Source organism: Aphidius gifuensis, linkage group LG5 (assembly GCF_014905175.1).
Source record: "Aphidius gifuensis isolate YNYX2018 linkage group LG5, ASM1490517v1, whole genome shotgun sequence".
Classification (NCBI taxonomy): domain Eukaryota; kingdom Metazoa; phylum Arthropoda; class Insecta; order Hymenoptera; family Braconidae; genus Aphidius; species Aphidius gifuensis.
The window spans coordinates 17,235,234-17,262,241 of NC_057792.1; the positions used below are offsets into that span (position 1 = coordinate 17,235,234).

General features: G+C 22.4%; 7 protein-coding genes across 9 annotated transcripts; 2 read left to right on the plus strand and 5 right to left on the minus strand.

The window, feature by feature from the left end:
• Positions 1-841: 841 nt before the first annotated feature.
• Positions 842-1,495, minus strand: LOC122858006 (adrenodoxin-like protein 1, mitochondrial). The gene is made up of 3 exons (XM_044160601.1): positions 1,384-1,495; positions 1,266-1,317; positions 842-1,193 (listed from the first exon to the last, which is right to left on the minus strand). Exons 1-3 carry the CDS (start codon positions 1,493-1,495, stop codon positions 842-844), a joined length of 516 nt encoding a protein of 171 aa, XP_044016536.1.
• Positions 1,496-2,175: 680 nt separating this feature from the next.
• Positions 2,176-3,651, minus strand: LOC122858007 (odorant receptor 45a-like). The gene is made up of 5 exons (XM_044160602.1): positions 3,397-3,651; positions 2,723-3,328; positions 2,540-2,647; positions 2,313-2,465; positions 2,176-2,229 (listed from the first exon to the last, which is right to left on the minus strand). Exons 1-5 carry the CDS (start codon positions 3,649-3,651, stop codon positions 2,176-2,178), a joined length of 1,176 nt encoding a protein of 391 aa, XP_044016537.1.
• Positions 3,652-5,488: 1,837 nt separating this feature from the next.
• LOC122858008 lies at positions 5,489-6,364 on the plus strand. Its single transcript, XM_044160604.1, has 2 exons — positions 5,489-5,742; positions 5,814-6,364. Exons 1-2 carry the CDS (start codon positions 5,597-5,599, stop codon positions 6,292-6,294), a joined length of 627 nt encoding a protein of 208 aa, XP_044016539.1. The 5' UTR covers positions 5,489-5,596; the 3' UTR covers positions 6,295-6,364.
• A 2,123-nt stretch (positions 6,365-8,487) lies between these two features.
• On the minus strand, positions 8,488-9,306 carry LOC122858009. Its single transcript, XM_044160605.1, has 3 exons — positions 9,166-9,306; positions 8,862-9,080; positions 8,488-8,773 (listed from the first exon to the last, which is right to left on the minus strand). The coding sequence occupies exons 1-3, from the start codon at positions 9,266-9,268 to the stop codon at positions 8,586-8,588; spliced, it is 510 nt and encodes a 169-aa protein (XP_044016540.1). The 5' UTR covers positions 9,269-9,306; the 3' UTR covers positions 8,488-8,585.
• A 5,903-nt stretch (positions 9,307-15,209) lies between these two features.
• On the minus strand, positions 15,210-19,892 carry LOC122858010 (putative uncharacterized protein DDB_G0282133). 3 transcript variants are annotated; one of them, XM_044160607.1, is made up of 4 exons: positions 19,505-19,892; positions 19,045-19,182; positions 16,854-17,752; positions 15,210-16,764 (listed from the first exon to the last, which is right to left on the minus strand). In XM_044160607.1, exons 2-4 carry the CDS (start codon positions 19,098-19,100, stop codon positions 15,920-15,922), a joined length of 1,800 nt encoding a protein of 599 aa, XP_044016542.1. In that variant the 5' UTR covers positions 19,101-19,182; positions 19,505-19,892; the 3' UTR covers positions 15,210-15,919. The 3 variants fall into 3 exon arrangements, with proteins under 3 accessions (XP_044016542.1, XP_044016541.1, XP_044016543.1); XM_044160606.1 differs by having other exon boundaries at positions 19,045-19,335; XM_044160608.1 differs by lacking the exon at positions 19,045-19,182 and having other exon boundaries at positions 19,505-19,891.
• Positions 19,893-21,101: 1,209 nt separating this feature from the next.
• LOC122858011 (85/88 kDa calcium-independent phospholipase A2) lies at positions 21,102-24,328 on the plus strand. The gene is made up of 3 exons (XM_044160609.1): positions 21,102-21,249; positions 21,367-21,473; positions 21,556-24,328. The coding sequence occupies exon 3, from the start codon at positions 21,608-21,610 to the stop codon at positions 23,993-23,995; it is 2,388 nt and encodes a 795-aa protein (XP_044016544.1). The 5' UTR covers positions 21,102-21,249; positions 21,367-21,473; positions 21,556-21,607; the 3' UTR covers positions 23,996-24,328.
• Positions 24,176-26,792, minus strand: LOC122858012 (transcription factor Sox-11-like). Its single transcript, XM_044160610.1, has 4 exons — positions 26,406-26,792; positions 25,551-25,728; positions 25,121-25,208; positions 24,176-25,049 (listed from the first exon to the last, which is right to left on the minus strand). Exons 1-4 carry the CDS (start codon positions 26,524-26,526, stop codon positions 24,360-24,362), a joined length of 1,077 nt encoding a protein of 358 aa, XP_044016545.1. The 5' UTR covers positions 26,527-26,792; the 3' UTR covers positions 24,176-24,359.
• Between the last annotated feature and the right edge of the window lie 216 nt (positions 26,793-27,008).

The window sequence follows — 27,008 nt, forward strand, 5'->3', positions numbered from 1 at the left end:
ATTCAAAATTTATATGGGAGCACCATGGATATAAATGTGCAAATGTGATTGATTGATTCGAACAAGTGTCTATGTGTACAAATAATAATGATAAATTAATTTTTTTTTTTTCAATTTAAGTTGCTTATCTATTGTCAAAATGAATGAATGAAATAATTTAAAAAAAAACTGTATAATTATCAAATATATTTGCAATTTAAGATGAGAAAAATAATTGCGAATTTAAAAAAAAAATGGACAATGACTATAAAAATTATTAAACTATTTAAAAACAAAAAAATATTAAAAAATTTTAAATGTGAATGTGTATAAATTAAATATAATTTGTCAAGTTATAAAAAAAAAAATTATGTAAATTCCATAAGACATTTATTGGAAATTTCAGCTAAATAAAATGAAAATTATTTAAAAAAAAAAAAAAATTAAAAACAATGGGAGAAATAAAGATTATTAATGTGTATTTTTAAAGATGAATTTGAGCATTTCAATTTTATGAAAAAAATATAATAATTTAATAATGTTATTCGCTCAAATTTCATCAATCAAGTAAAATAAATTTAAACAAAAAATCTAATTAATTCATTATATCATAAATGTTTAAAAAAATCTTTTATCATTGTAATTAAATAGAAAATTAAATAAATTAAAATATGTAATATAATTCCAATGAAAAATAAAATATACATTGTATCATTATGAATTATTTTAGATAATTTTTTTTTTGTTTTTTATATTTTTTATTTAATTATTTTAATAATTAACTATAAGTATAAACTTACTATTTACAAATTATGAAAATAATTATAATATTTAATATTGTTAAAAAATTAATTTTTAATGATTAATGAGGTGTTGGAGTGTGTCCATCAACATAAAAGTTTCTTGTTGCTGGTGGTTGTTCCAAAATAATACCATCAAGTTCTTTTGTTAATATTATTTGACAACCTAATCGTGAATTTTCCTTTAAAAATGGTGCTAAATCAAGCATGTCCTCCTCTTGATCTAGAGCTGTTGGAAGTTTATCTGTATAATTATGATCAACATAAACATGACATGTTGTACATGCTAGTGATGCTTCACATGCACCTTCCATTTCAACTCCATATCTGTGAGCTAAATATAATACATTATCACCAATTTTACCTTTTATTAATTTTTTATTGCCATTTTTATCAATAAATGTGACATTAACACTGTAAAAAAATTAATATATTATATGATAATTATTATTATTTTATTTTGTTTATTTAGCTTAACAAACCTACACTTCATCATCTGATTTTGGATCTTGAAATTCATACTCTCCATGTAGATACCCTGGAATAAATGTATTATTGTAATTATATACTTGAATATTTATTATATTTTATATTGTTTACTTACATGCTGATGTTTGTATTTGACGAATTGGTTTTTTAATTAGACAATTTGATTTGAAATAAATATTATTAATATAATGACGTTTCAATAATAAATTTCTTAGAACAGATGTCATTTTGTTTATTTATATTAAAATATTATATGTATTTAATATTTATTTATATTTATTGTATTATTATTTTATGGGTTAGGATTTAATGAAAATATCAATGTTTATATTTTTTTTTATGTTAGATCGCGATTGCGCAGTGATAAAATTGATAGTTCAAATTTTTACCACTTAACAATAGTTGCTTTCTTTCACAAAAATCATTTTTTTGTTTTTTTTTTTTTATGTAATTAGGGCCTGATTATAATATAGAAAATATTCAAATTTCTTGGGCCTTTTGAAGATTGTGTCTGGCCTTTACTGAATGCTGCAAAAAAAAAATTTAGTGAACTTGGTATTTACCACTTGGTACCGATGAGTTCTATGAAAAATTTATGATAATAAAAAGTTCATTATTGTGTAACACTATAATTATAATAAAAGATAAATACGATATGCAAAAAATATATATTTTTATTAGTGTTTTTTTTTTTTTTTTGAGAATATAACAAGTTGCCTTATGAATTATTTTTAAATTACAGCTCAGTGCATTGTAAATAATTAACTTAACTCGTTTTTCAAAATTGTTTAAAATTTTGAATTTACTCATTGCATTTTGCTGTATAATATAATTTTTGAATCCTATTCGTATTAAATTTATCACAGATGAATTGATCAATCGATTCTTTGTCCATTTTTAAGATGTTTTATTCACTTATTGTTCGTAGTAAGAAAAAATAAGACATTGATGTATTAACAACCTGTTTATATAATAATCATTATTGAATTATTTAAAATATATATTTGTTTGAAATTTATTATGATAAATAAAACGAAAAAATACCCCGGAAAATAATTCAGCAGATATTGGTTTTATTCCAAGAGCTTGTAACACCACTGGTCTTTGATGCATCATAAAACGCACTGCATGATTAACTTTTGGATCAGCTTTATCTGTCCAAGCAATTCCATAAACATTATCACGAAGTTCTTCACTCTATAAAAATTATAACAATTAAATTTTATATTATTTCATATTTTTTCCTATATAATAAAATTATTTATAGATACTTTTTTTTTAATTATTTCTCCACTCCATGCAAATAAAAAAATTTGTAATAATTTATAAAAAATATATGTTAGCAGCCAAGTTAATTCACCAACTGTAATAGTTTCCATCTAGACAATTACAAATAAATAAAATTTGAATAATAATATAATGTTAATTTAAATAAATAAAAAATTAATAAAAACCTTGCTACATTGAAATGATAAAGTACAAAGTATAATTGCTGCTGCCAATGTCACAACTAAAACAATTAATCCATTACAATCACCTAAAGTTTGACAAAGATCCATTAAATCTTGATGTCTTTCAACAAAATCTTTCATTTTATCATTATTAACATCTTCAACTTTTAAATTTGATATTTCATAATTTAATGCACTAAATTGACCAATAATTTGTGCTGCTTGATGTGTAAAATTTTCATCAGTACTAATACCAATTGAAAAATAAAACCATGTTGTTATTGAATCAACAAAAAAATGAAATTTCCATAAATCACTTCCAGGCTCAATTTTCCATGGATAAACAGATGGAAATGGGCGTCGATATGTTATATTATAACCATGCATATATTGTTTTGTCATTGCCACTGTTGGTCTTAACCATTGAACCAATACCATACCAAAACCCAAACAATATATTAAATAAAATATTTTTCTTGCAAATACAACCATTGGTTCTAACATAACATTACAAACATCTTCTGGTCCTTTCATTTGTTTATCAATTAATTCTTCTAGCTTTTTGTTCATTCTTATATTATCTTTACGAAAATAAATTAAACTACCACCCTATTTATAAATTATAATATTATATTATTTTATTTTTAGTCATTTTTTATTAATAATAAAATATTTACTTTTAACATAACACATGAAATGCTCAAAGACAGCCCCATACCATTTAGCATGATCATTAAATTATCACTATTTGCAACGATAAAATTAATACATCCACAAAATGTTTGTAATAATAAAAATGCAACGAGACATGCTAATAACCGATAATAAATTGTAGGATTTTCATATGGCCATATTCCAACTCCACTCATTACTAAACGAAAAATTCTAACTTTTTTTTTAACCTCTTTTAGTTTATCTTCTTGTTCTTTCATTTTGTTTTTTTTTTTTTAATGATAAATTAGTTTACAATTATATTTAGTAATGTTTTTGTTTAATGAGAAAAAAAAAATGATCACATTAACAAAAAAATTAATTATAATGCAGTTTTATAGAGAGTTATATGAATTTAAAAATTGAAACGTCGTTTGCAATTGTTTCGAATTATCAAGCAGAGATAAATATAAAAATTTTTTCTTTCAACGAAATTAAAACGACTGAAGACAAACTTATTGTTATAGAAAATTATATTGACGTTTTATAAATAAAAATGATAATGATGACGATAATGATTGGCTTATTATTAATTTAAGTTAAATTTAAAAAATGCAAATTACTTTAAAAAGAGTTTGAGAATATTGATTTAGCTATTAAAGAAAAACTTTATATTTTCTTTTATTTTTTATAGGGTTAAAGTTATTTATTATTAACTTGGAAAATTATTAATAATAGCTGGATGACATGATTTCGAGTAATTTACAATGAATAATTTAAAACCACTTTTATGCAATTTTTTTTTTCTTTTTTTATTTCGAATCATCATTTATTTATTGTTCTTTTTATCATTCTTCGAATACTATTGATTTTAAAGTCATCATTTATATTTTTATTTGAGGAAATAAAATTTCATTTGAGTTAAAATTTTTTATAATAAATACAGTTAACCAAAGGGACTGAAAGGAACAATGAATTGTTATTTAAATAATTTTTTTTTTAAGGTGATTTCTTTAAAGAACATTAATTAGTTAAAAAAAAAAGAATTTGGAATTTTTTTTTACACAAAAAATTACAATTATATAGTCAAACTAATTTAATTTGACAAAAATATTTTATAATGACTTTAAAAACTTGTAAAATAATTGAGATAATAAAAAAGAAAAACTTTTAAAAGTCGTTTTATTTTATATAACCAGAGTTTTATTTTAAGGCTTGAATATAATTTAAAAAACGGGGCTAAAGTTATTTATTATTAACTTGGAAAAATTATAGATAATAGTCGAATCATTTAAAATAACTTTTCCGCAATTTTTTTTTCTTTTTTTTTTTAGTGCATCATTATTTTTTTTCTCTTTTTAAATAATAACTTTTAAAAGTAAAATTATTTTTATGTCAACGATAAAGGGTTGCGTGTTTCCATATTTTATTTATTCATTCATTTATTTCGATGACGAAAAGTGAGGAGAGACCTCAGTCATTTAGTATATCTTCGAGTGCAAAGATCTCTTGTTGAATTTTCTTTTATTTTCATTCAACCTTATAAATTTGACCAGTTAAAAAGTGAATTAAATATTTTCAAAAAAAGTATTATATATATATTTTTTAAATAAATAACAATATATAATTTATTTAATAAACTTTATTCATTTATATTTATTTATTTCAATATTGATAAAATTAATTTTTATTCTCTTCAAATGTAAATTTATTTAAATCATTGATAATTTTATATTTCTTTAAAGTTTAATCATTGTAAATAATTTTTTTAAATACTCAATTATAGTCTAATTACTTACAAAGTTAAAGAACTAAACAATTAAAATAAAATATCTTGTTTATTAATGCACAACTGTGATGTGTTTTAATTTATTTATATCACAGCAATGCTTTAATGAGTTTGATATGTAATTACAACACTAATTTGTTTATTTAAACAATATAATAATAACAATATAAAAACATCCTTTTTTATTAATTTAGCTATTTGAAAGTTTCTTTTAAATTTGGCTGTCTTTTTTAAATTATAAAATGGCTTCCGTTGGCTTCATCAGCGCCACTGGTGTTCGTGTGTGTGTGGTTTTTTTTTTTTTTTTTTTTTTTGTCTTTTGACACAATCTCAATTTTATTTTAGAAAGCAAAAGCAAACGATAAGGTTAGAATACCAAACTGCAATAATAAAACGCAAATAAACAATTGAATTAAATAAAATTATAAACAATAAAAATGAGTAAAGGAGGTAGACCATGTCATGATTATTGGGAAAGAGGACAATTTATACGACAAACAAGAAATGATAAATTAGTTGCAGCATGTGCACTTTGTGATAAAGTATTGTTAAATACATCACAGTCAAGATTACAACAACACAGGTAAATTATAAACAATGAAAAAATTTATTATAATATTATAATAATTAATATATTATTTATTTAATTTATAGAAATGTTTGTCCAAAAGATCATGATTCAAAATTATCATCACCAATTATTATTAAAAATAATCCAATAAAAACAGGAGTAAGCTCATCATCATCATCATCGTCAGTAGCTGTTCCAAATGGTATTTTTATCAATGGAATACCAGTTAATTCATCAGCTGATAATTTACAATATATTGTTGTTCCTGTTAATTCAAATATGCAACCAATTGAAAATGAAGAAATGGGTAATATTATTAATCAATTACCAAATAGAAAACGTAAAGCTGATCAAGCAAATATCAAGACATGGATAGATAGTATCACAAATGAAGATCAAAAAAAAGCTGATAAATTACTTCTTAAATTTTTGTATTCATCAAATCTTCCATTGGGAATATTGGAATCAGTGCATTTTATGAATTTTGTCAAAGCTTTGAGACCAGCATACAGATTACCAACTTCTGAAGATACGTATGAAATTCTTGATGAAATAATGGAATAATTATTAATTAATTTAGCTTTTTTTTTCATAAATTATCTACTTATATGTATCTTTTTTTTAAATAATATTGCAAAACTCATTTGTCAAGTTATTTGATTTTATTTTAATTATCTAAAAATATTTCATGAATTTTGGTTTATTATATGAAAAATTATTTAGACTAATTAAACAATTATAAATAACAATAAAAATTGAATTTTTAATAATAATGTTTATTTTAATTTAGTAAGAAAAATATTATTGAAATTTAATAACAACATATTATTTTTTTTTTTGTAATGAAAAACTTATTATAATGATTAATGGTTTTTTCGTTTTTTTTATCTTTTCAAAGTTCAACTAATTTAATTTTTAAAAAAGGTGACTCATAAATTTTGAGTGAAAAAAAATTATCAGGTAATTGTGATGTATTTGCTTCAATATTTAATGTAATATTATTTGTTCTTTTTTTTGTGATATTAACAGCGTGCATTATTGTTTCAATTGAAACAGATGTACGACGAATATTTAATTTTTCAAGTTCTGGTGAATGATTAATAATATTTATAATTGAATCATTTGTTATATTCCAACAACCACCACAATCAAATTCTTTCATATTACTAAATCTTCTTAATGAAGTATCAGTTATACCAATAACATCATCAAACTCATCACTCAGCTTTAAACTCAGAGTATTTAATTTTTTTAATTGAAGAAGATTTAAAATTCCAAAATCTGTACAATGTGTTGCTGGTTGTAAATATAATTTTTCTAAATTAATACAATTATTTGATATTTTTTCAATAAATATATCATCAACTTGTTCAATTTGCATTATGGATAAATATTTAAGATTTTTTATATTTGATATTAAATCAATTGATTCAATTTCTCCATCGAAAATAATATCAGCCAGTGTTAAACTCTCCAATGTTTTTATTTCACATATATTTTTTAAAAATATTTTATCCATTTTAAAGCCAATAATAGCCAGACTATTGAGACATTTAAAATTTTCAATTATCTGAAATAATAATTATTACAATAAATAATTACACAATAAATTAATTAATTATTTTTAAATTTATATATACTTACTGGTATCCATTCAATGGATAAAAATTTATATTTTGTTTCAAGATAATCATCAGTCAATGAAAATGACTCCAATGTTTCACCAAGTGCTTCAATTGAATTAACAAAATCAATTGGAATATTATAACTGCCATGAAATATTATATCTAATGATGCCAATTTTTTTAAATTATCAAAAACATTTGTAAAATCTTCATTAACCCAACTTGTTAAGAATAATTTTAGTATTTTTAATTTTAAACAATATTTATTGATAACTGGCAAGACAATTGAATCATCAATACGAGTTAGAGTTAAACTCAATAAATATTTACCACATCTTGTTAATATTTTTTCAATGTAATCAACAACTGTTGATGAATCAACATTAAAATTTTTCATTCTATGAAAATGATCACCGTAATATAAAGTGACAATATCATGCCATGCATTCTGTGATATTATTTTCCATTTTTCACAAACTAAAAATTATAAATATTAATTGACAATTAATTATTGTTAATGATACTTGATTTATTTATCAATTTATTTATACCTTTTTCTAATTCAAATCTTTCATCAATTGATAAATACATGAATATTTTTTCAAGACAATAATTATTCAACATATTTATATTCATGGAAAACTCATCTTCATTTATGATATCCATTGTTTTTAATTTTTTATTAATCGATTCATTTGACACAGGTGTTAATTCATGTTTTTGTTTCTATATTATTTAGTTGTTGAAAATAATTTATTTATTATTAATATAACAAAATGTTTACAAGTTTATAAACAAAAAAATATTCTTACCTCGTTCATTTTTTTTTCTTTCTTTTTTATAAATTATTTAGCTGAAAGCTTTTAATATTAATAATTAACTTAATTATTATTTAAATGCTCTTGGTTTTTTTTTTTATGTTTAGATTAGATTTTTTACGATTATCAAGTGGTGATAATTAATAATTAATAAGCAATTAATATTTAACCGTTTTTACACATCCACCATCTTGTCAACAGCGTCCTCTGAAAAATTAAAATGAACTGTTCTTTTGTGTTCCTTTGTCTTTTTTTTTTTTTTTTTCAATTCATTATTATTTTGATAGATAATTTATTTTTTAATTAAAACAAACAAATAATTGTGATAATTTTTAATAACATTTTTATTAAACATTCAATTAAATTTGAATCAAATTCACTTGAAATAAAAAATTATTTTTCAATTAATTAATTATTCATTTCGTGATCCTGGTAGATACTTTGTACTTGCACTTGGTGGTGGTGGTGATGCTGTTGTTGTTGTTTGTAAATTAATGCGATACATTTCATCAAAATATGGTGGTGGAAAATGTGGTGGTGGACGACCTCTTCCATATCTTCGATAATAAGATTCAGGTTTCATCTCTTGTCTTTGAATATCTACAAATTGACAAAAAAAATATTTACATCATTAATAATTCGGTGAAATTTTGATCAATCAATTGACTAATTAATTATTTTGTTTTACCTTTAGATTTTTGAGCTAATGAATCAACATTAGTGCAGTGTTTTTTATTCAAATGTTCAAAATCAATTATCAATGATTTAATTGTTTTCATTGTACTCTCAATAAAATTACATGGAATGCAGGGTGTTTTGATGTCAGCCTCAATGCCATCAACATCACTGATAAATCCACCATCTCTAAATTTTAATTTTGGAAAAATTAAATCTTCTGTCGGGGTATCTGAAATGATAAACAAACATTATTTTAACATTAAGTAAATATTTTATAAACAACAAAAACAAGGTTTTTTCTATTTTTGTCTTACATATGGTACCACTTGACAAACTGACATTGTTAATTAAAATAACAACAAAGTATATTGAAATATAAAATTTAGTTAATCTTGTTGAACTAGTAATTAGTTGCATGATTTTATATTGTTGATTGTTACTTTTAGAATAGCTAATATATCAACAACTCTTTTTACTTTATACTAGAGTCAAGTAATAAAAATAATAGTTAATTTTATTTGGTAAATTTGATTATATATATTTAGCAACTTCACGCTTTGGTTATGCTTTAATTTATTTTACAATTGATAAACATTAAATTTGACATTAAATAAAAACTAATAAAATATAAATATAAATTATATTATGTCTTATAAATTATAATGAAAACAATAACACTTTTTTTTTTTTTTACAAGTTAAAATAAAAAAAAAAAAAGCTATTTGTCTATTTAATTGAAAAAAAAAATTATATTTACCATTTTTATTATGTCTATATTTTTTTTAATATAAACAATAAATTTTAGAAGCATTTTTTTTTTAATTTTGAAAAATGTAATTTATTTGGAACAGTAGATTTATTTTTAAATTAAAATTATAGTAAAATTGTAATAATAAAAAATTAAAATTGTATTTTATTTTTTAATAATTAATAATTTTTTTTTTGCTGAATTTAAGCGACGAAATATTGAATGAAACAATTCTTTAGAAATTTTTCTACACTGTTTATTTGTACGAGCATAAATAAATAAATTAACAATTTAAAGACAAATAAAATTTCTAATAATTAATCATAAAAAATTAAACAAATGATAATACAATAAGCATTATAGTTTTGTTACTTTTCTTTTATTATTATTTTGATTAATATTCCAAATTTTGATTCGAATGATATTCAGCAATTTAAAGATTTTTTTGTTGATCAACAGTTGTTATTTTATTCGCTAAAAAAACAAAAAAATATTGTAAAAAATATTTTTATACTCAAGTTAATTTATAATTACAATTTAAATTAATTATAATCTTTTTTTTTGTACACCAATTATGATGAAAAAATAATTTTGACAATTTTATTTGACTTGGATTTTTTTATATTTTATATTTTACAATAATTTTTTGTGTTACACGTATTGATGACAAACACGTCAAATAAACGTCTTATCATAAAAAAAATATTCAACAATTAGTTAAATTTAAAAAATAAAAAAATTTACTATAGAAAATAGATAACGATTATTATTTTTTTTTAATTTTCTTATCTTTTTTTAAAAACCTTGTCAAGAAAAAAAAACATTTACTAGACTTTTTTTATTCATTCAATATTCTGGTTTTGTCTTAAATTATTTACCAAATTTTGACATTAAATTTATCATTAATAAATAACAATCAATCATATTGAAAATATATTCAAGTTATATTTTTTTTATTATCCTTTTTTTATACATTATATTTTCAACATTTGTTATATTTGAATTTCATTGTTCATTTGCCCTTAGGATATAAGGGTCTTCTAATTTATGACATCATTAGGCCATGTTTCACGTCTATCATTAAATGGATCAAATGGTCCGCTTCTTCTTTGACCTTGAGGCCAAAATGATCGAACTGAAGCAGTCTTTTGACTTTCAATATCTGTAAATAAAATTATCATTATTGATAGTAAATATTTCCGAAAAATCTTTCAGATATATTTTATATACCTTTGGATTCTTCAGTTGATAATTTTGAACCTCGACAGAATTTTTTATTGACATTTTGAAGATCATACATCAATGACTTAATATCCATCAATGAACTGTCCAAAATGTTACAAGGAATACATGTTTTTTTATTGACAATATTTGCAACACTAGCTAATTTTTCATCTTGATATTTTATTTGTCGATCCACTGATGTAGCTAATATACAAAAATTATTTTATAATAATTAAATAATAAAATAAATAATTAATGAAAAAAAAAATTCTTACCACTTGAAAAACCACAACAATTGACAAATAAATATATCAAAATATGAAATTTAATTAATTTCGATAAATTAATAATTAACTTCATGTTTTTATTTTGACGTTTGGTGCGAGAAAAATGAATCATTGTTAACTAGTAAACTTTATATCAACTTTTAATTTTATGATATATAATAATAAAATTTTATTCGATTAATTTTATTCTATATTCAATAACCATTACAATTTGACAATATTGATATTTAATTTATAACTGATAAATATATTTTACTAGTAATTGATAATGTTATTATTATTTAAAAAAAAACAATCAATGTTTTATGCAATTATTTATATGTTATACAGTACATAAAAAAAATAAATAAACATGGTAATAATTTAATAATAACGATATGTTTATTACTAAATTATATCAATTAATAAATAATTAAATTTAATGAATAAAAAATTTTTTTTGAAAATAAAAAAGCAACTTAAATTGTCAAAGATGTTTTAAAAAACCAAATAATAATTTTTTTTTTATTGCAAAGTATATAAATAAATATAGTTGATAATTTTTATAATGTATTTTAATTTTTTTTACCTTTTTGCAGTGATAGCTTCGATGAATTTCCATAGACACTGGCCAATTGGATTTATAAAATAATGAAATACGATTTTAGCAAATTTAGGATAAACGTTGTTACTTGTAAAAATAATTTTTATATTTAATAACAATTGCTGTATTTGATGAAGAATTGAAAAACAAATAAATAATGTAAATTTAAATTTTATTAACAATATACCAATGATGCAAATATTAATAAAATAAAAACAATAATATTTTTTTTCCAAGATATAAAATATGATCATGATTAATCATTTCAATAAATCACAGCTCCATAATTTATATAAATAAATACGTTGATTTTTTATTGATAATGAAAATCTACTAAATAAGCTGTAAAAAAAAAAAAAAATAGTCACAGCTTTATTATTATTTTTTGTGAACAATTTTTGTAATCAAATTTTAATAATTTAATTTGTTTTCAGTCTCTCAAGGATTTTTCGACAACAAAACCTGAAAAATTAATTTATATAAAATTAAATAATAATAATTATAAACAAATTAATAAAATAAAAAATATTTTTTTTTTCAATTATCATTTATTTTCCATTTACGAATTTTTAATTACACTTAAAAAATAACATTCCTTATGGGTTGTAATTTTCATCGATGTATATTTTTCATTTTTATTGACACTGCTGTTTATCATTTTTTTTTTTTTTATATCGTTCTACAATGTATAAAAATAAATGGATCAGTAAAAAAAAAATATAATCAAATATGCAAAAAATTCATTGAAAAGTATAAACATAATTTCATCATGAAAAAATAAAATAACAATCATTTTTCTTATTTTTCTCATTACAATCATTTTTAGTTTCTACAATTGTTTAACTATATTGTAAATTTATTTTTCAATTATTTATTGTTTATCAATTAGTATTGTTTATGAAAAAAGATTATTATTATTTCTATTTTCATAAAAATGCGCCAGGCAAAGTGGGATAATCCAAAAAAAGTTAGTTTTCTTTTTTTTTTTTCGTTTTCTTTTTTGCGTATATAAAATAAAAATATATGTATAAAAGAGTTGTTGCATTATCACACGGGTTTTATCATATTGAGTAACTATTAGTTTACAAAAAAAATTTTGATCTACAAAAGAGTGTGCCTGACATCCCAATGTAGAAAAAAAAAAAACAAAAAAAAAATTATAGTTGCATATGGAAAAACAGTTGGTTATTTGAGCATATTGTTATTATTTAAAAATAATAATAATTAATTTAAAAAATAAGAAAAATAATTAGTGTATAAACAAATGAGATTACTTTGTCTATGAAAAATTATGGGATTTTAATTATTAACAATGTTATTCATTCCAAAATGTAAAAAAAAAAAAAAATTATTATTAACTCAATCGAATCTTTTAACATTAAATTATGCAAATGGATAATTTATGTTTTTTTGATTCAAATTGTATGTATCGTCATCGTTTTATTTAATTTTTTTTCTTATTTTTCTTTTTTGACTACTTGTTTATAACATAATATTGTTATTTATTTGGCTAACAGGTACGTGGACTTGCTAAAAACACCAACACCCATAGAAAATGTATATTTAATTATTATTATTTTCTTTCTTTGATGATTTAAAATCGTTAAACAGTGCTGAAGTTATGATTAAGCTAGGCATGATAAAACTCATTTATTAAAAAATTCTTAAACTTAATATTGTTAAGTATTTTAAACGGCCTAAATTAATTTTTTTATTTTTTTATTGTTATTTCTTAATTTTTAAATCATTATATTTTTGGCGTTTTAAATTCAATAATTAATATATAATAGTCAAAATAATAAGAAAAAATAATAATAATAATTAATAAAATAATAATGGCAATTTTCTTTTGTTATTTTTTTTTTCGTTTGAGCTTTGTTTATCATACCGTACTTTGACATAACGTATTTACAATGTTTCATTTTCAATTTTATGGTTTTTTTTAAGTCTATTGTTGCAGTCGTATAAAAATGTATAAAATTATTATTAAATTTTAAACTGATTAAATTTTCAGTGAGTAATAGAAGTATAAAAACATTTTTTGTTTATGGAATTGGTTTGACAATTTGATTATTAAATTGTTTTTTTTTTTGATAATACACGTGTGAGATGAAAATATAGAGTTTGAACATTGCAATTTTTAACCCCTGCATTTTGGCTAGTTAACTAGCATGTCATCTAAAATATCATAGTCTAAATATATCTATAGAATAAATGTGTATTATAAATTCTTAACAATCTAAACCATCTGGTCACTCATTTTTAATTAAATTTTTTTTTTTTTTTTTTAAAGTCACTTTTTTCTTTACTCATAAACAAATCAAAACTTATAAAATAATAAATTTAAGCACAAATCAATTAACAAATAAGGAAGAAAAAAAAATTAAAAAATAAACAAAATTATTATTGATTACAATAATTATTATTATTGACAATTATTTAAAATTAATGGATGACATTGATTGTCGTTACATTCAACGAACAATTGTTTTCTTTTTTTTTTTCTATTTTAACAAACAAAAAAAAAAAAAAACATTAACAAGTTTTTTCTTGATAGCTATCATGAAAATTAAATCGAGTTTTAGTCTTTTTTTTTTTTTTTTGAGATAAAAAAAAAAAGAAAAAATAATAACTATCTATAGTTATTTTAAAAAATTAATAATAGTATTAGAAAAAAAGATAAAAAATAATCAAAAACATTTTTTTTATTTTCAAATATCGATGTCAAACTTATTATAAAATTAAATTTTTGTATGTTTCATTAAATTATTTAAACAAGCATCAACAAATCAATAAAATAATGTTTGAATGGCAAATTTAAGAGAGAAAAAAAAAAAAAATATTGGTGGAAAATAATAGCATTATCGCATTTTTTTTTTTTAAATTGAAAAAAAAAAGAAAATTAAAAATGAAAATAAAAAATTAAAATTTATGAAAAATAATTTCCACCAATATTTTATGAATTAATTATTAAAAAATATAATTAATTATTAATTATTATAGCTTGTAAAATAATAATAATAATAATAAATGAAAACTTACAAAAATATAAACAATAATAACATAAATAACATATTAAGTTGAACATCAATTTTTTCGTAACGTAACATGAAAAAAAATTATATTAATAATTAATGAAAAATAAGAAACAAAAAAAGAAAAAACAATAACTTTTAAGCATGATAATTACAAGAATAAAAAAGAAAAAAAAATACAATCATTAACGAGGTCAGAAAAGCTGTAGCTGTCTAAACTTTCTTTTCTTTTTTGTTTCAAACAATTATAATTTTACATATTCATACAAAATTATTTTTTTTTTCTCATTTTTCTTTTTTAGTAAAAAACATACTCAGTAAATTATTTGAAACGTCTAGCATTGTGTAACCTGTTAATATTTTTATCAATAATATGACTTTTCTTATTTTTTTTCGTTTTTTTTTTTTTTTTTTATTAAATGCATAACCTCGCACAGCGATTTCGATTGAAAAATCTATTACAAACAACTTATCGATGAACGGGTTATAAAAAATTGTAATATTATAAAAAAAAAAGGAAAAAAAAATTGTGCTTTCTTTATTGATAAACTCAATCAAAGCCAGGATTATATTTATAAATGCTTAACTCAATCATTCATCTATCTTACTAACTGTAATAGAAATAATTAAAAAAAAAAAAAATAATTAAAACTTATTTCACCTTCAATGTGAATAGAGTATAAAAACTAATTATTTTTGTATAACAAAAATACATTTTTCAGCGCATCATCAGTGTAATAATAATCTATACATTCATTCCATGAACAAAAATCATCATATCATCATCATTATCATTTACAAAATTATCAAAATTAATTTTTGAATTATTTTCTTTTCAATTTCCGAATATTACAAATTATTTAATCAATTTTATTAAAATTGATTTTCATTTTTCGCTTTTTAATATGATAAATTTTTATGTTCATTAATTGTATATCATCATTATTATTTTTTTTTTCTTCACAAATCAAGTCTTATATCGTGTATTGTAAAAAGTTGTCTCGTATTTGAGATTAAAAATTATATAAACAAATATTACATCATTAATAATAATTACGTATATCAAAAAATGCATTAAATTATTGAGACTTTTCAGTTCTTTCATGTAAATCAAAAATTAAAGTTTAAAAAAAAAGAAAAATATATATGAAACAATTAAAATAAAAAAAAAAAACAAAAAGAAAAAATCTACTAATGAGCTCTACCTAAAAATCTTTCCGACATAGTTCGTCTCAATTTACTCACTGTTTCTTTAAGTCTTAATTGTGTTTTTACCAATTCACGTTTTTGATAATCTAATTCATTATATCTAACTGTTAATTTTTCACAATAATTAGCAGCTGTATTTAATATTTTAACTTTTGGTGCTTTATCAATTTCAATAAGATCTGGAACAAGACGACGTAAAAATTCAAATGAATCTTTAAGCTCAATTCTTCTTTGACGTTCCATATTATTATGAAGATTTCTTTTATCTGTTTCAGGCTCATCATCTGAATGAAAATCATTTCCTTCATAATCATTCATTGGCTCTTGTTTAAATATTGGTTCTTGTTTATATATTATTGGCTCAATAATTGGTAATTTATTCATTGGAATATTCTTTTCAACTTTTGGTTTACGTTGATATGGATTACTTTGTTTAGCTCTTTTATTTTGTTTTTGTTCTTGAACAACACGTTTACGAGAATTTGCATTATTATTATTATTATAATTGTTGACGATGATGTTGTTGTTATTATTGATGATGTTGTTATTAATAATGTTGGTGTTATTATTATTATTGATAGTGTTGATACTATTGATGTTGTTGATAGTATTGATGTTGATGATATTATTATTTATATTATTTATATTATTGTTGATGTTGTTATTATTGTTACTGTTTAATGGTGGTCTACCACGTGGCCTTGGTGCTGGTTTTATTAATGCATTATTAACAGTCATTTGGAAACTTTTTTGTTCAGCTATACTTGGAAATGTTGGCAAAGAAGGTTTACTTGGTTTTTCAAATGTAACAACATCAATTTCTTCCTCTGTAATAAATAAATAATAAACACACAATTAATAAATATTATTTTTTCATATATAATGATAATAATAGTATAAATAACAATGACAATACCTGAATCAGATGGTGTACAAACACCTAAATTATCGAATTTCTTTGTATTTACATTTTGTGTATAATAACAATGATCATTCAATGTATTTTGTTGCATTTCTTTATTATTTTGAATGATTGCAGAATTAATATTTTCATTTGTTGATGTTTTTATATTTTTTACTTGCTCCTCGACTTGTTCTTCTTCTTCTTCTTCATCATGATCATCACTATCTTCTTCTTCTTCATCATCATCATCTTCATCACTTGTTTCATTATCATTATTCATTTCTTGTTCTGAAATATTCATCATTTTTCTACCACCAAAATAACGATTGTTATTGTTATTATTATTATCAGTTTCATAAACAATACTTTGTCCAGTAACTTCACTAACTGAAAATAGCTCTTCAAATTCATTCATACATTCTGATAATTTTTCATTGATATTTATTTCATGTTTAAATGATGGTATTTCATTATCAGAATCAGAATCAGGTGGTGTATCTGGAAGTTCACCATCTGAAGTTTGACAATTATACTCATTTTGCTTATTGTTAAACATTTTTTTAATTGTTTGTTTATTAATACTAGTTGTTGTATTTTTTCTTTTTTCAATTTTTGAATTTGATATCAATAAAGATCTATTGCTATTTGCTTTATTAGATCTTTGATTTCTTTCTTTACAATGATTTCGAAAATTATAATCATGATCTTTATCAATACATGTACCATTCCACATACAATCATGACGCAAAATACCTGGAGGACCTGGTGGTCCTTGCGTTACTGGCTCAGCTACATCAGGTAATTGAAAAGTCTCAAATTCAAATTCATTGAAAAATGCATCAGACAATAAATGCATATCTTCAGTAAACATAGGTATATCAATTTGTTCCATTATTTTCTCATTAATAACGCTGAAAAATAAAATTAAAAAAAATATCAACAAATGAAACAAAATAGCTGGAAAAACATACATTTATTTTTTTTTTATAGATAAACCTTCAGTCATATGAGATACGTGTGATAATAAATTGAGAAAAAAAACCCATGACGAATAAATTTTATTTCAACTTGAATTACAGTGATAAAATTTTTATTTATTTATTTTTTTTTTTTCTGATACGCCACAGTTTGGTAAAGTCTTTGAGCTATGTTTAAATCAAATTATGTACACAATTGCGCATGTTTCAAATGGAATGCTACACGTAATAATAATTTAAAAAAAAAAAAAAAAAATTTTAATCTCTGATTAAATAATATATTATAAAATGTTTAATTTGATAAGTAAATTTTTAAAAATATTAATAATTAAAAATAACAAATAAACAATAATATTATTATTTATATAATTAATAATAAATTGAATAAATAAATGTACAGTATAATAAATAAATAAATAAGCAGTTATAAGCGCCACTCAAAGATTACTCCACACCAGCAGCATATCAGTGAAGTAGCATTTGGCGAGTATACTCATGACAAATATATAATACTCTTTTTTATATCTATATATCTCAATTTTAACTTGTACCCATTGGCCTCAATATTATTGTATAGTTTAATAATCACAACGTATGTGTGGATGATGATTATACAATACTACGATATCTACACTACAGGTTTTTATTAAATATATAGTTTATGCATTGATAAAAATATTATAAAAACTTTCCTCAAGTGTTGGATATTAAATCTAAAAAATCACATGCCTTCTTGAGTTAATGAAAATACGGAAAATATTATTCTACATATTTCTCAATAACCGGTGGAATTTGTAACTATAATTTAGAATTTAGAAAAAAAAAAAAAACTACTACCAAGTAGCAAAATTAACACACACCGGCCGGCGTTTTCTTTGTGAATCTATATTTATTTTTATTATCATTATAACACATAGACAAACCCGAGAGAGAAACTAAAAAAAAAAAAAAAAGAAACTAAAAAAAAAAAAATCATAATGATAACGATCGTTTGAAATTTCTTGCGTGGCAATTTTGTGATGAATAATAAACATGTAAAACGGCTACGAAATGAATATTAAAAAAATAAATATTTAAATAATTTTTAATAAAAAAAAAAAAAAAAAAAATTAACATATTTTTAAAATGAAATTTATCGAGAAAAAAAAAAATTAAAAAGGTTTTTCTCACAAAGGTAAATTATCATATAATAATGATAATAATTTATTTAAATAAAATTAACAAACCTTTCAAATGCAACATCAGCGAGGGCCATTTTACTGCAAGTATGAGTGTACTCCATATATTATAAAAAAAAAAAAAGAGACGAAAAGAAAAAAAAGCGTTGGTTCGTCCACGTAAACGTTCAGCAATCTCACTCAAAACTAACACAGTAATAATCGTTTGTTAAAATATATAAAAATTAAACGTTTGATCACATATAAATATATTCTTTTTTTAAACTACTGATATTATTTCAGTGTTAAAATATAATCTGAATTTTTTAATGGCACTTGTATAATGATAATGACACTCAACTAAAAATAAAAAAAAAAAAAATATAAAATTAGAAAATAAATAAAAATAAACAAATAATATAATTAATTAAATTTTATTTATTGTATAAATAATAATAATAATTTTTTGTGGCAAGCGAGAGTTGGCACAAACGACGCTAACTAAATACATATATTTTACAATACATACCACCACTGACTATATGCTTGTTCTTATATTTCGGTGTAATTTAATCATTAAATGCTCATTGTCGTCACAATTTACAATAAAACACACTTTAATAAAATCACGATTCACAATAAAATGCATTATTACGTATTATTATATTATTTTAAAATCAACAATATTGCAATATTTCATGCAATATTAAGAAATTATAAATTTTTTTTAATGGCCGGATAGGACAGAGGTGTACTTTATGTGAGCCACGCCGATGTTCTCTCTTGACTACAGTCCTACCGGACAACTACAGACTACTACTAAACCACTACAAACTTAAAATTTTACGCATGTATCTCTATTAAATTTAGTTTATAATATACATGTGTATATATTTGTATATATGTGTTTGTGAATTGTACAGTGAACAGGTTTGAACATGCTCGAGCCACGCCGTCGCCACATTTTTTCATTCTTTCTTAAGCTCCCCCCTGTTGTTACTCGGCTGCTGCGTCTCTTTTGCTCTCTCTCTTCCTCTCTCTCATGCAAATAGAATATAGATATGTTATGCGCATGTACATTGTGATTTCTATATATTTTTTTTTTTTTTCACTTTTTCTGTGAATTACAAGACAACAAAGTGGGAGTACCGGCAACCGGCATCAGGGCCGATTACTTTCTATGCTGGACCCTTGAATTTTTAAACAATAATATTGCCACATTTTTAGTATACAGTACTGTTTAATTATTATTATCATCATAATTATTTTATATTTTAATTAAAAAAATTTATTTATTTAAATTATAATATTGTTATTATTATGATAATAATATTATTATTATTTTTTTTTATTATTATATAATTTTATAATATATACTTTCGCTCTCGATTTTTTATTTTTTTTTTTTATTTTTGTCTTTGTCAGTAATGTATTTGTTGTCGCTTTTTTTTTTCCAAGCCAAAAATACGCGCGAAAAATTTTATCATTAGTTTTTCTGCCCCCCCTCTTGCACGCATACAAAATGGTAAATAGGCATAGTTTAAGTTACTGGTAAACTGGGCAGAACTGATGGGACACAATAGAAAATATTTAGGAACAAAAGAATGAAAAAGAAAATGTGTGTGGCTGCACAATACAATTGATGTTGGACCTGCTAAAACCTGTCCAAGTTAATGCTCAAAGCTGGCGAACCCGTCAAACAATGAAAAAAAAATTTTACAAGTCAAATTTTATTATAATACTCATGAATAATGATTTATGTATTTTATTTTAGAGATATTTTCTTTCTTAAAAATTATAAGCCTCATAACAATAATTAAACAATTATAACTAAAATATTTCCAAATGACCTTGAAAAAAAAGGACTTACAATAAAAAGAAAGTTTTTATTTTTCAATAATAATAATAATTTCCATTTAAGTAAATCAATATAAAAATAATTCTCAGAATTTAGAATTGACTTTTGAAATAAGCCGCTTAAACAACAAGAAATTTTATTAGGAATCTTTTTTTTTTTCTTGTAAAGAAACCATATTCTAGGACCATTTTATATTTTGCATGTCGTCTGCCATCTTTAATCATTATAAAATAATAATAATAATTCAATGCAAATTATTGTTATTATTATGCGTGCGCAATATAACAACAAAAACAATTGACAAACGTTAAAATATTTACTCCAAAATTACACTTTGTTATCTTGACATTCATAATCATTGAAAATTTGTTGCATAAAAATAATTGAATTTTATGTTTAATGATCATTGAAGCAAGGTAATTGTTAATATAATATCAATTGACATTTTGTTTTTTTTTTTTTTTATTTTATGACATAATAATTATTGTAATTTATTAACTAATATTTTAATTGTTGTGATTTATAAAATTTAGGTACAAAATTAAAACCAATAAATCAACAAAATTGGAGTAAATATTTTTTTTCTTTGGATGTTGATCTTTGGATTTTTACTCCAACTTGAAAAAAAATAAATTGCGTTGTAAGTATATTGAGTATTGATTGACAGTCATTAGTAATGACTCATTACTATAAAATAATAATAATAATTTTTTAATGTTCAGATTTTCGTATTTTTGGAGCAAAAAAAAAAAAAAAAATAGTAATCAATAAAAAATGGCATTTTTGGGTGACATAGCAAACAATTATTTGCGTAATATGGTATTTGGTGATACTCCACCAACAGCAGTGCTAGATGTAAAAACAGATAAATATGGTAATCGTCATATAAATTATCGTGAAGATGGTATTATGTTGTACAGTCCAGGTACTAAAAATGAAAAATATGAAATAATATTACATCGTCCATATGATGAAACACTTAATCAAGCATACAGTTTATTTCGTGCTGATAATTTAGAAGTTGCTGAAATGAGATTTACTGTTTATAAAGATAAAATACCAATTCTTGTACAATCATGTAAAGAATTATGTACAGTTGGTAAAATACAAAGATTATGTGATACATTATCACAATATCCAAGTTGGAGTGTTGCACATATTGCTGTATATTTATCACTTTATGATGCATTTCAAAATCCAATAATTAAAAATCATATAAATGATAGTGATCCAACAAATGGTATATCACCACTTCAAGTTGCAATACAAACGAATAATTTACAAATGGTTAAACAATTAATAAATGATAATTGTCATCGTGAACATTGTGATTATAATGGTAATACAATATATCATTATGCAGCATCATCAACAAAAGAAATAGTATTTGCTCTGGGTTCTGATTTATCAAATATATTAAATAGTCGTAATAATACTGGACAAACACCATTACATGTTGCATGTCAAAATGATAAACCAGATTGTGTTAGATCATTATTAATAATTGGTGCTGATGTTAATATATCAGCAAGTGAAAATAAAAATACATCACCAAGTTATGTTGGTGATTATTTAAAAGAAAATAAACAACATTCACTTAATGCTGAAGATATGAAATTTGGTGGTACACCATTACATTGGTCATCAAGTCGTGAAGTTATAACAGCATTAATTGAAAGAAATTGTGATATTAATGCATTAAATTTTGATGGTAGAACAGCATTACATATTATGGTATTACGTAAAAGACTTGAATGTGTTGTTGCATTATTAAGTCATATGGCAACAATTAATATTTCTGATAATGAAGGTAATACACCATTACATTTGGCTGTTATGAAAGGTGGTACATTACCAATTGTACAAATACTCATTGGTTTTGGTGCTGATATTAATGCTAAAAATAATCATAATCAAACACCAAGACATATTATTGATTTAAAAAGTAATGATGGTGAGAAAATATTATATGCATTACATGCTGTTGGTGCAAATAGATGTGATGATAATAAAAATATAAATGATTGTCATTTAGGATGTAAATATAATGAAACATTTAATGGTATAGCACCAGAAGAACCACCAACATCAATACCAAGAACAATACTTGATCAAATGTTATATGTATCATCAATGGAAAAATTGTCATCTGAAAAAAATTATAAATTAAAAGGTGGTAGATTATTATGTCTTGATGGTGGTGGTATACGTGGTTTAGTACTTGTACAAACACTTATTGAAATTGAATTATTATTAAATAAACCAATAATAAATATATTTGATTGGATTGCTGGTACATCAACTGGTGGTATATTAGCACTTGGTATATCAGCTGGTAAAACATTACGTGAATGTCAAGCATTATATTTTCGTATTAAAGATGAAGCATTTGTTGGATCAAGACCATACGGTAGTGAAAATTTAGAAAATGTATTAAAAGAGTGTTTAGGTGCAACAAGTGTTATGGCTGATATTGAAAAACCAAAATTAATGATAACTGGTGTACTTGCTGATCGTAAACCAGTTGATTTACATTTATTTCGTAATTATACATCACCAAGTATACTTATGAATGTACCATTATGTACTAAATTTAAACCAACATTATTACCACAAGAACAATTATTATGGAAAGTTGCTAGAGCAACTGGTGCAGCACCATCATATTTTCGTGCATTTGGAAGATTTTTAGATGGTGGTCTTATTGCTAATAATCCAACACTTGATGCAATAACTGAAATTCATGAATATAATTTAGCATTAAAAGCATGTGATAGAAATAATGAAATTACACCATTATCAATGGTTGTATCAATTGGTACTGGTGCTATACCAGTAATACCATTAAAAGATATTGATGTATTTCGTCCAGAAAGTCTTTGGGATACAGTTAAACTTGGTAAAGGTTTATCAGCACTTAGTACATTACTTGTTGATCAAGCAACAGCAAGTGATGGACGTGTTGTTGATCGTGCTAGAACATGGTGTTCAATGATTGGTATACCATATTATCGTTTTAATCCACAATTGTCTAGTGAAATTGCCATGGATGAAAAAAAAGATGATGTTCTGGCTGAAATGATATGGACAGTTAAAGCATTTATGCATGCTAATAAAAATCAAGTTAATGAACTCATTGCCATTATTGATAGAGATCCATAAAAATAATAATAATCATAGATTTTTTTTTTTTATCAAATAATCATTATTATTTTGTCATTGTGATATTATTTTATTATTTTATTTTATTATCTTTTGGTGAGTTTAAATCTCAAGTACAATACCATAATAATAACATTACAATCAATTTTTTTTCTTTGATCTTTTTCATCCAAATAAAACATTATAGATACAATATTAAATTTTTAAGTAGTTAATTTTTTTTATTTATTTTTATCTTTAATGATATATCAACTATACAAAAAAAAAATGTTTATTAATTAATTGTACATATGAATAATTAAATAAAATGATATTATTATTGTCAATATAATAATTTATGTATTAATTACTTTTTTGTTATTTTTTAATGTGGATTAATTGTTATGTAAGAAGAAGAAGATTGTGGCATTGATGGTGTTGATGGTGTTGGTGTTATTGGAGCTACAATACATGGATAAAATGCTGATGATGATGATGATGACGAGGATGATGATGATGGTAAAGGCACTGATGTTATACGTTGATTACGATTATAATTATTAATAACATCTTGATGACTAGAGTATGTATTTGATGATGAATAATACTGCAATTGTGAGTATGATTTATAAGTATTTTGATAATCATAATTAATATCATTTTTATTGATATATTTTGGATGTATATCAATATTTTTATTTGTTAAATTTAATGTATCTTTTTGTATATTTTTTGTTGATGACATGTCATACGTTGGAAATGATTCGTATTTACGAATTTGATAATCAGGATATTTAAATGATTCATGGTATGATTTTGTTGGATCAATGGATTTATCTGATGCTTCTGAGCATGATTCAAATGATTGTTTTTGATTTGTATAATATTGATAAACACATTCAGCTTCAGATTGTTGAATTGATGATGTTGCTGCTGCTGTTGTTGATGATGATGACTGATGATGATGATGATGATTATGAGTGTTACGTTGAGCCAAAACACTTGTCACCATTTGATGATGATGATGATGCTGTGTATGATCATCAATTTTTGGCTTTCTTCTTCGTGGTTGATACTAAAATTAATTGCTCATGTATTTATAATTCTCAAGTTAGTATTTTATTTATTTATATATGTAAATTAAACCTTATAATGAGGATGCTGTTTTTTATGTGCATTTCTAAGTCTCTCAGCTTCTTCAATAAATGGCTGTTTTTCCGTATCACTAAGAAATCTAAAATAAATAATTAAATATACATATATATAAATTTAATAATTAACAGAAGAAAATTTGAAAAAATTAAACTCAAAAAGTCTGGGCTTATTCTATGTATAACATAATTTTTTTTTTTTTCTTTTTTTTACTCATTAAATTGTTTTTTATTTAAAGAAAAATACATATCTTTCAAAATAAATTCAACGAATGAAATAATAAAATAACAATTATCTTTATATAAAATTTTTTTTTTTTTTTTCAAGATAAATTTTCTTTGATTAGATAATTTATTATTTATTTTTATTGTTGTTATTATTGCATGAATATTTTTTGATGTATTATTTTATTGTTTAAACTTACCTCCATAATTTACCAAGTGTTTTTGATAATTCAGCGTTGTGAAGTTGAGGATATTGATCAGCCAAACGTCTTCTTGCTGCTTGTGCCCATACCATAAATGCATTCATTGGTCTTTTAACATGTGTACTTTTACGTCCTCCAGCTTTTGAAGTTATTGGAAGTAAAGTCCAATCATAGCCTTTATTTAAATAAAATAATATTGCAAATAAAAATAAATAGTCTATCCAATTTGTTGAGTATTTGCATTTTTAAATATTTCAAAGAAAAATTAAAAAAAAATAGAAAAAAAAAAACTCATCCCCATACATTACACCTCAAAATTCGTGAAACAGCTTAGATCTATAAATTATCTTGTCATATATATATATACACTTATTGTAGGGACGGCGAGATATGTCAGATTTAATTTGGGTACGTGCATAATTAGTGTCGTGGAACGGCTTTGCATGACTCGCAGCACCTGTCGCTAAGAATATATATTTTTTTAAATTTTTTTTTCCTCAAATTTTATTCATATCTTTGTCATTCTTTCTTGGCTTGTATACACTTGTTGCAACAAAAATACAGTAATGTTACATTAAACGCATAATGGCTTACTCGTTTTTCTTCTTCTTCTTCTTCTTCATCATGATATAAGTCTCATATATAAAACACACAACTAACAGCCCCCTCATAATCATATACACACGATAAATCCAAGAAGAGACTAATAGAGTCGATGACGCGTGCTTTCATCACCAATTAAAACGGAAAATATATTTAAGGTATTAATTTTAATGAAAATAATATTTATTTATATATATTCTATTATTATATATATTTATTAATTATTTAAATTTATATTAATTTTTTTACCTTGAAGAAGTTTTCCAACAGCATCTTGTAAATTTTTATCTTCAATTATATTTTTATTTGTTGGTGATTCAATTTTATCAATTGATGATGACATTGTTGTATTATTATTTTGACTTTCCATATTAAATTAAATTAATTATTATCACAAAAATAAAAAATTTCAATTTCAAAATTTTTTAACTCAATTATTACAATGATTAATCATTTTAAATTTAAACTATTATTTTTTTTTTTTAACATGAAAATAATTAGATTGATGAGTTTTTTAAATTTTTTTTTAAATTTTAAAATATATTGATTGTTTTTATGAAGCTTTTAAATTAACGTTGATATAATTTAATTTTGAATTGACACAACGTTCACCTTTCACAATGTTCAACGTGTTATGCCGAGGTGAGTTTATGTGTATGGTTTATGAAAAGAAGTGGGATAACTCTTTGCTCCACCCTCAAACCATTCCAACAAAATGTCTTGGCAATGTCTACACCTTTTGCATAACTATATACATATTTTTTTCACAACTTAATATATACATGTACTTGCGGTTTTACACAGTCCCGCCTACATTTATATATATTAATTTTAACTTTTTGAATTTTGACA

Excerpts from the sequence above, each read along its gene's own strand:
- LOC122858006 (XM_044160601.1), bottom strand. The coding sequence starts at position 1,495 with ATGACATCTGTTCTAAGAAATTTATTATTGAAACGTCATTATATTAAT. Across the intron at positions 1,318-1,383 it reads TCAAATACAAACATCAGCAT|GGTATCTACATGGAGAGTAT; the intron begins GTAAGTAAACAA and ends CATTTATTCCAG. Across the intron at positions 1,194-1,265 it reads CCAAAATCAGATGATGAAGT|TGTTAATGTCACATTTATTG; the intron begins GTAGGTTTGTTA and ends ATTTTTTTACAG.
- LOC122858007 (XM_044160602.1), bottom strand. The coding sequence starts at position 3,651 with ATGAAAGAACAAGAAGATAAACTAAAAGAGGTTAAAAAAAAAGTTAGA. Across the intron at positions 2,648-2,722 it reads TATCATTTCAATGTAGCAAG|ATGGAAACTATTACAGTTGG; the intron begins GTTTTTATTAAT and ends GTAATTGTCTAG. Across the intron at positions 2,230-2,312 it reads CTGCTGAATTATTTTCCGGG|GTTGTTAATACATCAATGTC; the intron begins GTATTTTTTCGT and ends TTATATAAACAG.
- LOC122858008 (XM_044160604.1), top strand. The coding sequence starts at position 5,597 with ATGAGTAAAGGAGGTAGACCATGTCATGATTATTGGGAAAGAGGACAA. Across the intron at positions 5,743-5,813 it reads TCAAGATTACAACAACACAG|AAATGTTTGTCCAAAAGATC; the intron begins GTAAATTATAAA and ends TTTAATTTATAG.
- LOC122858009 (XM_044160605.1), bottom strand. The coding sequence starts at position 9,268 with ATGCAACTAATTACTAGTTCAACAAGATTAACTAAATTTTATATTTCA. Across the intron at positions 9,081-9,165 it reads TTTGTCAAGTGGTACCATAT|ATACCCCGACAGAAGATTTA; the intron begins GTAAGACAAAAA and ends TTATCATTTCAG. Across the intron at positions 8,774-8,861 it reads ATTAGCTCAAAAATCTAAAG|ATATTCAAAGACAAGAGATG; the intron begins GTAAAACAAAAT and ends GTCAATTTGTAG.
- LOC122858010 (XM_044160607.1), bottom strand. The coding sequence starts at position 19,100 with ATGGAGTACACTCATACTTGCAGTAAAATGGCCCTCGCTGATGTTGCA. Across the intron at positions 17,753-19,044 it reads GCTGATGTTGCATTTGAAAG|CGTTATTAATGAGAAAATAA; the intron begins GTTTGTTAATTT and ends TTTATTTTTCAG. Across the intron at positions 16,765-16,853 it reads TTGTACACCATCTGATTCAG|AGGAAGAAATTGATGTTGTT; the intron begins GTATTGTCATTG and ends TATTTATTACAG.
- LOC122858011 (XM_044160609.1), top strand. The coding sequence starts at position 21,608 with ATGGCATTTTTGGGTGACATAGCAAACAATTATTTGCGTAATATGGTA.
- LOC122858012 (XM_044160610.1), bottom strand. The coding sequence starts at position 26,526 with ATGGAAAGTCAAAATAATAATACAACAATGTCATCATCAATTGATAAA. Across the intron at positions 25,729-26,405 it reads TGTTGGAAAACTTCTTCAAG|GCTATGATTGGACTTTACTT; the intron begins GTAAAAAAATTA and ends ATTTAAATAAAG. Across the intron at positions 25,050-25,120 it reads AACAGCATCCTCATTATAAG|TATCAACCACGAAGAAGAAA; the intron begins GTTTAATTTACA and ends AATTAATTTTAG.